The following is a 10,485-nucleotide window of genomic DNA, read 5'->3' on the forward strand; positions in this document are numbered from 1 at the left end:
GCTGTATCAACAGAACTATAGTGTTCAGATCACGTGATGTGATGGTATTGCTTTACTCTGCTCTGGTAAGACCTCACCTGGAGTATTGTGTTCAGTTTTGGGCACCACATTTTAAGAAAGCTGGAATGGGTCCAGAGGAGGGCGATGAAGATGGTGAGGGGTCTAGAGACCAAGTCCTATGAGGAAAGGTTGAAGGAGCTGGGGATGTTTAACCTGGAGAGAAGGCGGCTGAGAGGTGATATGATCACCATCTTCAAGTACTTGAAGGGCTGTCATATAGAGGATGGTGTGGAATTGTTTTTTGTGGCCCCAGAAGGTAAGATGAGAACCAAAGGGCTGAAATTGAATCAAAAGAGTTTCCAGTTCAACATTAGGAAGCACTTCCTGACCGTTAAAGCAATTCCTCAGTGGAACAGGCTTTCTTGGGAGGTGGTGGGCTCTCCTTCCTTAGAGGTTTTTAAACAGAGGCTAGATGGCCATCTGACAGCAATGAAGATCCTGTGAATTTGGGGTAGGTATCTGTGGGTTTCCTGCATTGTGCAGGGGGTTGGACTAGATGACCCTGGAGGTCACTTCCAACTCTATGATTCTATGGGGTTCAGGAGGGGCTGTTTTTTGAGATAGAGGCATCAAATTTTCAGTATAGCATCCAGTGAATTTTCCTAAAATACTCTCCATATTTCAAAAGGATTGGACCAGGGGGTCCAGTTCTGTGAAGGTCCTTCATTATTTCCAATGGAGGGAAGGCATTTAAAAGGTGTGTGGTTCCTTTGGCCAGAACTCTCTTTGAAGTTCAATTATGCTTGCTCCGGGCTCCACCCCCAATGTCTCCTGGCTCCACTCCAAAAATTTCCAGATATTTCTTGAATTGGACTTGGCAACCCTAATTGGTTCAGAGTGTATATATAAATGTTTTTTAAAGTTTTTATATTAAATTTTGCAAGGATTTTGATCAATTAAGTAAATATGTTTTTGATTTTTTACATAGCTCCATGAAGACTGCTTGAAGTCCTGTTGATATTTTATTAAGAGTCTCTCTTGGGCTTGCAGATAAATAGTGTCTACATATACAAAGTCCAATTCCCACCAAATGTAGTAGCCTCTTCAGCCTATATGTTTCACTAAACAACTGAATGAGAATAAAATAAACAGAATAAATGGAAGAGAAGCAACAGAACAAACAAAAGTTGTTTGCAGAAACCTTATTAAGTATGGTAAGCTACTTCAGTTAACATACAGCTAAAAATTCTTTATCATCCTTTACCCTTTCATGGTTGCTTGAAAAAAGAAAGGCTTTACCGTGTTAGATAGAAATGGAAAATATATTTTTATGTTTGCTGCAAGGAAGCAAGTCTAGTTTGAGATTTTTTAAAATGTGGTTTAGCCAACTGTGCACATTGCACTGATTTTTTAACCAGTCAGCATTGAATATTAAAAAGTCTAGCAGTTCTCAACATATGTCAGAAACCTATAACAGATTATTCAGTCCTATCTGAAATCTATCATGTAGCATTTTCAAATTTTGCATTGTGAACTTAATGCAAATTCGAACAACATTGTAGTTAAAAATAGTTGGATTTTTAAAAATTACCATGCTCTGTAGAATTTTTAATGCTTGCTCTTTGCCTTCCAGTTGTCTTTGAGAAGCTTCCAACTCAACTCTCAAAATTTCTGCTTCCTAGGAATGAAGAAATTCAAGATTGGTAAACAAAAATATTTTTAAAATATTCTCATCCACATACAGAAAATCTACATACGTTGTCATGATATAAGGAAAAGTGGACCTGGGTTTAACTGGAGACATTCAGATATGGCCCATTAAACTTGTGAAAAATTGACAACAGAGATAGTTTGTAAAAGCAGCAGCGTGAGGATGAATTCCTTGCCACAAGATCAATTCCGCACATGAGGTGTTTTTAGAATCTTACCAGACTACGTGCTTAAATACAAGAATTAATACAACAGTCTTTAGAAAATCAATCATCTAGCTTGTCAGCATAACTACTTACAGGTTTTATTTAACACAGTCTCATTAAGCCCATGATTGAGATAGGAAAAAATTACAACATCTCAAAAATTACATACTCCCCCCTCCCATCCCCTATATACAACACAAATTTTGGAAAAACACAGTTCTGTGATCCATGTATGCAAGATTAAAAAAAGGCCCAATGAATACCTCAACCTACTCAGCTTTCCAGACTACAAAACCAATATTTTGTTTATGACTTATTTGTTTATGACTTATTTATTGTGAATATCAAATCTACTTGGCTTCTGAGTTGCCAGATAACAAAATTCAAGGGCTGGGTGTCCATTTTTTAACTACATGCCTACTTTTTCTTTGATGAGAGAAATGAGATTCTGAAGGCACTTACTTCTACAGCTTCTTGAAGATGTTGCCTTAAGTCATCATTTGACCCCTCAGAATTCGACTCTGTATAATTCACAACAAAAACAGAAAGATCTTAGTAAAATTCCCTGGTTGCCTTTCCTTTAACTAATATTCTTACATTTTAGTACCTAGTGTGCTTTTACAAAAATAACTACAAATGAAAACACTGGCTGTTTTGCAAAGCTACTTTGCATATTTTCCATCCATATATATAAAATAATCATTTAATTTTTTAAAGTTAAATTTAGAATCTTAATTTAGGAGAAAAATAAATTCTGCTTTGTTCACCTGCCTTTACCTAGGTATAATAGCAAACTGCAATGCCTTGAATTCAAGGCTTAACTATCCAAGAAAGCCGGCTGGCCGGCAAGCAAATCTACACATTTCCATAGAACAACATGAAAATACATGAAAATAACTGAAAATACCTGAAAATAAAAACAATTTAATGGATAATGACCTATAGTGGAACAACAGGTATACTGGTAAACTTAATTAGGATTGCCAGCTACCAGCTGGTGACTACCGACCTCCCAAAATTAATCTGATCTCTATATTGAAGAGATCAGTTCCCCTGAGGAACAACAGTTGCTTTGGAATTTCCCAATCCAGACCTAGCAACCAATGCTTAGATTAGGTTGCCTCATCACCATGTCTATCTTTATGATGGCAGCAACAAAACTTGCAATTTAGAAAAAAATGAATTTTGCTCTATTTGCTAGTAGTAATACTAGCTTATCCTGATCAGACCTTCTTGAGAAACAAGATATAATGGTCCTCATAAATGTTTTGCACTCATCCTCTAATCTTGGACACCAGAATGGGACATGAGACAAATCAGCGAACTCTTTCACCTGTATGGAATCCCATTTAAATGGTCTTCTGAAACTGCAAGTAGTAGAAGGTGTGGCTTAGTGAAAATCTTTCTATATTCATAACTAATTACATCATAAAAGTACCCTGGAAAAGTCAAGGGAGAAGGAAGTAACTGCCTGCAAAAGAGGAGTATTTTCATGATGCCTACTGATCCTACATTGGTTTGAACACTGTGTTCTAATAATCTGTCTTACTAAAAGTTTGGCTACTCATGTATTCTTCTGATAATCAAAGGGTAGCCACTAATCTCAATACAAAACCATGCCATGAGTTAGCCTTTATCTCAGCTTATGTCAAAATTAGAATTTGGCAACTCTTTACCAACATTAAGTCTTACCAAAGCTGTTCTGTCGGCTGCAGGTTGCAAATACATTCACTCCAGACTTTTTGATTGATATGTCATTCAAACAATTACATCTTGAGCAACGAAAAACTGCTGTATCATGTTCTTCCCCTTTGTTTGGCAGCATAAAAAAACGGACATTTTTTCTTGCTGAGCCTTTTCGGGGCCTGACAGGGTGCGCATTTACACCTTCTTGTTCATAAATATCATTCTGTCTTCTAACAAGTCCATTTCCCAGATCTCCACATGCCATGTCATCATCATCACCTTCTGAAGCCTCTTCTGGATGGTTCTGTAATAAGATTGCTTCACTCATTGGTAATGCAAATAGCTTCTTGTTTCTCGATGGATATGCCTATTTCCCCCAAAAAAGTGTATTGAGAAAGCTGTGCTGAAAAACACAGTCATAATAATTAATATCAAGATAAATATATTTTAGTATTTTCTAGCATCTGAGACATCAGTAAAAACTTCATTTCACATACCTAAGTAATCTTGTAGATAAGAAACCTGGTGACATCAATCATCCACAAGATTTAAGAATGTGAAACAACTATCATCAAAATTAAGCCAACATTAAGCACACATTTGTTTCAAATTAACAGAAAGGAAAATTTATTGCAAAGTAAGATCCCAAGAACATACAAGCATATTAGTGCAATCTTGTGCCTTGCTAGCAGAAACACACTTAGCCACAAAGTTTACTTTAAATGTAAAAAGAAAAGCAGTATTGTTTAGATTAGAACCCATCCCTTACAGAGTTTATATCAAGATTTTTGTCAAACCAAAATCTGATGCAAATCATTCGCATATTATGGCTGCCCTTTCAAAGAAAATGAATATTTATAAATGTTTGATTAGCAAACAATATCAACAGGAAACCAATATCTGCATTGTCTGAACACAGAAAAAAGGCCCTAGTATGAAATATATATATATTTAAAAATTACACATCAGCAACACTGAGGTATCACCTAAATTGCAAGAAGTGATAGCAGTTTATATAAAGACTGTATTAAAAATTCATGCCATTTAGAATTTGTTCACAAAAAATCTAATCTTTAATAGACTCTACTGCAAACATTCACTTTATTAGTTTCAGTGTAACACTTAAGAACACAGTTCCAAAGATTATTCATTGAAGCAATATCAACTGTACTTCCCCTTTCCAATGCATATTTATCATGCAAAATAGGGATATTTTTGCTGTAAGCAGCAGAGTAATACTCATTTTGGTACTTTTTTATTCTTAATAATTCAAAATATTGTATAACAGGCTTTTAAAAGAGCTTATAAAATGGAAACAAAAAATATCTAATTGCCACATATAGCAGCTATTATACATACATACACAGTTCTGTAGGGAACATGATAAGCTTAATAGTTTTATACCTCAGAAATGAATTCAGAATCTTCAGATCTATTATTAAACCACATGTAAAGTTTTGTACAAATATTGATTATGCAGTATTTACATTTGCACACTCTCTACAAACCATGGTCAAACATGTTAACAGTCTTAGTAGTAAATTTGCATTATATCTGTTGAAGGATCTATGTATTTCTACTAGGTAAAAACAGATAACCCTTCCTTTCAATTTTTTTCCTCTGGGTAATAAGGGGGAAGGACACACAATTCCCAATCCACCTGGTAGCTTCTTTCACGAGCTATCCAATCCTCCCAAACAATGGGAAGTTAATGCCAATTTATAGTTAATTATTCTAGAAGAAGTAAAGGTTATGTAAGGGAAACAAATTTCTTTTTCCTTATTAATGCAAACATCACTTTATGAAAATCAAGGTAATGAATAACTTATTGACTGAATGTACACATAAACATTAATAACAAGTTATTCTCCACACCACAATTACAGCTAACTCCGTACATCTTACGTATATCTACTGTACAGGCGTATGACGCGATAGAAACAGCAAACAGAAAGTTACACGCCTATCAGCACAAAGATTTACTTGCTATTCATCGCTCGTAAGAGTAATACATTCTTATTTTTAAACATCCAAAACAAAATCCTTTATATTTGCGTGTGAGGTAGTATAACAGCACAGATGGATGAAAACTTCTCTCGTAGCATTTGGTGAGGAATCGTAGATACTTACTGCCCTGTTAAAATACTCTGGGGATTCCCTTGCCACAACTACTTGAACGTCTCACGAACAAACAATACCTGATCCCCTCGTCTGATGAAGTGTGCTTAGAGAGCACACGAAAGCTTACGTTCTGAATAAAACTTGGTTGGTCTTAAAGGTGCAACTTGACTTCTACTTTGTTCAACTGCTTCAGACCAACACGGCTGCTCACCTGGATCTATCTACCAAGGAACTAATCCTTTTAACCATGCCATACATTTCTTCTAATGGGGATCGCCTCTTCGACAGGAGCAATTCTAATCCAACGCAGCTATCATCACTATCCTGCAGCTATGGATTTTCATTGTGCAACCAATTTTAAAGGCATTGCAAGCAGATAAAAGACAAAGAGCCAGCAAGTAAGGCCCCGATGAAAAACCTCTCAGACAATGTACAGGATGCCCCACTCTCCCAGATTGCCCCACCCCACAGAGACCTCTCACAGACTTGTTCCAACTACACCCTGCACATTGTCAGGGTTTTACGGAACTCAGACCCTTGGCCCCGCCGCCCGCCCCCCCCCCCCGACTTACAGTCTCTGCTCATAAGAAGCCACGTCCGCCAACGACAAGCTTTCCCCTCCTCCCACCCAGATGGCTCACGCGACTGCCACCGCTTCCTCTTTTATTAGTCCAGCAGCTCCTGTTTGCCGAGCCCGTCAGTCTGAATCCCTCCCTCGAGGGCAGGGCTTCACCTTTGCGCCCATCTGCCTGTCCCCAAGCCCGCCTTTTCCGTAGTTAGAGTAAAGAAACGTAACCATTGTTTACCTGGCCACCGGTTTGTCCTGAACGAATTCTCCCCCTCACACTGCACCGCCAAGAGACAGTAAAAGCAGAGGGAAAACACATTCACCTAGACTTGTCCTCTTGACTAGCCCTGCCCTTGCTTCAGGGTTCTCTTAAAATCAGTCAGGGAAACGGGGCAAGAACGACGGGACAATTACTTCCAAAGCTGGTAAAGATCGCTTATTTATATCCAAACAGCAAATGCTAGCTGATATCGTTACGGCACTTTCTGCATTGTTTTTCTGGATAGTTCTGGGAGATCAAGTCAGCTTTGCAACTGATATTCCATAATAGATGTGGTGAGGCTTAAAATTCTCTGTAACTGAAGAGGTTTCCTAGATGTTAATTCCTCCCTTTCTTTGAGGAGCTCATAGTAATACACAAGGTTCTCCCCTATTCATTCATTTTATTGTTGTAACATCTCTATGAGGTACTTTAGGCAGAGGGAAACTAGCCCAAGCCACCCACAAAACTTCAGCATAATAAGGGTTTGATACTGATTCCCCCAGACTGATTTATTAGAAACTATAGTCAGCGGATTGCACCTTAGGAAGCTTATAGGCTATAAAATGAAGTGCTTTATCTCTAGTCCACCTCTTGCTCAGTGACTTTTGCTCCACAAGCTTTCTGCCAAGGAGATGATTTATACCAAGAAATTAGGTAACAGAATGGTAAGGTAGAAGGGACCACACCACTTAAAAAGTGCAAGGGAATATATACAACTACATTAAGGATGCAATCCTAAAAACACTCTCCTGAAAGGCAAGCACCACTTTATAAATCAAAACTTACTTCAAAGTAGATGTGCTTGGGATTATACTTCAAGATTTAAATAATCTTGACTATACTCCAGAAAGGAATTGCTCTCAGGTGCACAGCAAGTCTCAGGTACATAAGCAAATGGCCAAACTTGTTTAACATAAGAGTCACATAGAATAAACGTCAGATGTCTGAGGGCCACAAGACATGAATGTCAGATGCTTGAGAGCCACAAGACAGGAAGGGTGGGAGTGAGGCAAATAGATGGGGGAGGGAGAGGTGGAAAGAAACAAAATTTAAATGCCTTTTCCAAGCCAGCTGACAGGGTAGTGGGGGCTTTGAGAACCACACAATATCTGTGAAAGAGCTATGTGGCCTCCCTCCCAAGCTGCAGTTTGGCCAACTGTTATATATTACCTTAAATTAGAATAAAATGTTTCTTAAGCAATTACATGTACAAGGTCTAGGGTTCAGTGGCAGAGCATCTGCTTTGCATACAGAAGGTTCTAGGTTCAATACTCAATTTAAATAATAATAATAATTATTATTATTTTATTTCTATCCCGCCCTCCCCGCCGAAGCAGGCTCAGGGCGGCTCACAACATAAAATGCACTGTACATCAGTTATACTTATAAAAACATGGTTAAAACAAATTATAGATTATTAAAATTAACATTTAACAATGTGGCGTTATAAACATTAGATCTTCAGTGGAATTCAGTGACTAAAAGCATTTTCAGCAGCATTTCCTAGCTTTGTCACTAGTTGAAGGCCATCTTGAAAAGGTGGGTCTTACAGGCCCTACGGAATTGATCTAAGCATCGTAGGGCCCGCACCTCCTCAGGGAGTTGATTCCACAGCAGTGGAGCTGCGACAGAGAAGGCCCGATCCCGGGTGGCCTTCAATCTGGCCTCCCTTGGCCCAGGGACATTCAGCTGGTTTTTTCCAGCTGACCTCAGTGCTCTCTGGGGCTCATATGGGGAGAGACGGTCCCTCAGGTAGGTAGGTCCTCGGCCATATAGGGCTTTAAAGGTGATGACCAGCACTTTATAGCGAACTCGGTATGCCACTGGCAGCCAGTGCAGTCCGCGTAGCCCCGGCTGTATGTGCTCCCACCTTGGGAGCCCAGCAACAGCCTAGCCGCCGCATTCTGCACCAGCTGCAGCCGCCGAGTTCGGCACAAGGGCAGCCCCATGTAGAGGGCGTTGCAGTAGTCCAGTCTCGAGGTGACCGTAGCATGGATCACCATTGCTAGGTCACGGCGCTCCGGGAAGGGGGCCAACTGCTTCGCCCGTCAAAGATGAAAGAACGCGGACTTGGCAGCGGCCACTATCTGTGCCTCCATTGATAATGAAGGCTCCAGAAGAACCCCCAGGCTCTTGACCTTATGGGCTGCTTTCAGCAGCACACCGTCAAAGACCGGCAAGGGGATTTCCCTTCCCAGGGCACCGCGACCCAAGCAAAGGACCTCTGTCTTCGTTGGATTCAACTTCAGCCCGCTCAGTCTGAGCCAACCTGCCACGGCTTGCAGTGCTAGGTCCAGGTTTTCTGGGACGGAGCCAGGCCGGCCGTCCATTAGTAGATAGAGCTGGGTGTCATCAGCATATTGATGGCACCCAAGCCCAAACCTCCGGGCAATCTGGGCAAGGGGGCGCATATAGATGTTAAACAACATCGGGGAGAGAACTGCCCCTTGTGGCACCCCGCACACTAGTGGATGCCTCCGGGACCGCTCTCCCCCAATGGCCACCCTTTGTCCCCGTCCATCAAGGAAGGAGGAAAGCCACTGTAAGGCCAATCCCCCAATCCCTGCGTCGGCGAGCCGGTGGGCCAGTAGCTGATGATCGACCGTATCAAATGCAGCCGACAGATCCAACAGTATCAGCACCACCACGCCGCCTCGATCCAGATGCCATTGGAGGTCATCCACCAAGGCGACCAGCACTGTCTCCGTCCCATAACCCGGATGAAAGCCGGACTGGTGGGAGTCTAAGGCGGAAGTGTCATCCAAAAAACTCTGCAACTGTGACGCCACTGCCCTCTCTATAACCTTACCTAAGAATGGTAGGTTTGAGACCGGTCGATAGTTTGCCAATTCGGCCGGATCTGCTGTACTCTTTTTTTAGGAGAGGGCGGACCATGGCCTCTTTCAAAGATGTTGGAAATTGCCCTTCCAAGAGGGATCTATTTATGATATCCCGCACAGGATATCTAAGCTCCCTCTGGCAAGATTTAATTAGCCAGGAGGGGCATGGGTCAAGGTCGCAAGTTGTAGGACGTACAGTTGAGAGGATTTCGTCGACTTCCCCAAGACTAAGCGCGTCGAAGTGATCCAAGATAACATCAGAAGACAGGCACGGAGCCCCGGTAGTATGTGATAAGGTAGTATGTGATAAGAAAAACTGCAAACTAAGACTCCAAAGAGCCACTGCCAGCCAGAGTAGTCTCATGACACTTTCATCAGCCACAATCACCATGAGAACTGAACTTAACGATATCTTACCAAAGCAAGTGTCGGAAGAAACACATGGGTGACTGGAAGAGTTTGTAATGAACATCTGTCCCCTCTTTGTGCTCAACATGTCCCACTACCAAGGCTGAGGAGAGCAAAGCCAGGAGGTGCAGTAAATGTCATCAGCCTGTGTTCCTTTAACACCATCGCCAGCACCTGGTATCTCAATAACAGACTGCTTGGAGACCAGGCTAATCTCTTTCTGCTTCCAAAACTAGCAGACCACTAAGAAAATACACTTAGATATATTTAAAAAAACTTTTATCCTTACAACAATATTGTCCACCTACCAGCTTATTAACCACTCTGAAAACCACTATATATATTAAATTATCAAAATTGTTCTGGGATTGTTTTCTTATTTATATACTAAGGCAAGGAGTGTCATATCTCTGTACAGAATTTTGCCTAGAAAGTTGGATACATAAATAAGTACAGGATATTACAGGACATGCCGCCTTTTACTGCATGAAGTCACTGCAGGGATAGACGACAACGTGCAATTACAACACTAGATCATCTAGCATTGTACCCTACTCTGAAATCACAGGGTCAAGAGATAATGCACTGTGGTTTCCATGACAGGAGCATTCAAGACATGCAGTCTGAACTGAATGTGTCTTGCCGGATGCATTCCCAACTTACATGAGGAACAGTCTACTTCAA

At 40.8% G+C, this 10,485-nt stretch overlaps 1 protein-coding gene across 1 annotated transcript in view; it reads right to left on the reverse strand.

Moving 5' to 3' along the window:
* CCDC125 (coiled-coil domain containing 125) overlaps positions 1–3,979 on the reverse strand; it is a 28,720-nt gene extending 24,741 nt beyond the window's left edge. The window contains exons 1-3 of the mRNA XM_060235769.1: positions 3,609–3,979; positions 2,379–2,437; positions 1,592–1,678 (exon numbers count right to left, since the gene is read on the reverse strand). Coding sequence (XP_060091752.1) covers positions 1,592–1,678; positions 2,379–2,437; positions 3,609–3,930 — 468 coding nt within the window. The 5' untranslated portion in view covers positions 3,931–3,979. The remainder of the gene's footprint in view (positions 1–1,591; positions 1,679–2,378; positions 2,438–3,608) is intronic.
* Positions 3,980–10,485: the final 6,506 nt, after the last annotated feature.

The sequence above is a fragment of the Heteronotia binoei genome, chromosome 4 (assembly GCF_032191835.1).
Source record: "Heteronotia binoei isolate CCM8104 ecotype False Entrance Well chromosome 4, APGP_CSIRO_Hbin_v1, whole genome shotgun sequence".
NCBI classification, from domain to species: Eukaryota; Metazoa; Chordata; class Lepidosauria; order Squamata; family Gekkonidae; genus Heteronotia; species Heteronotia binoei.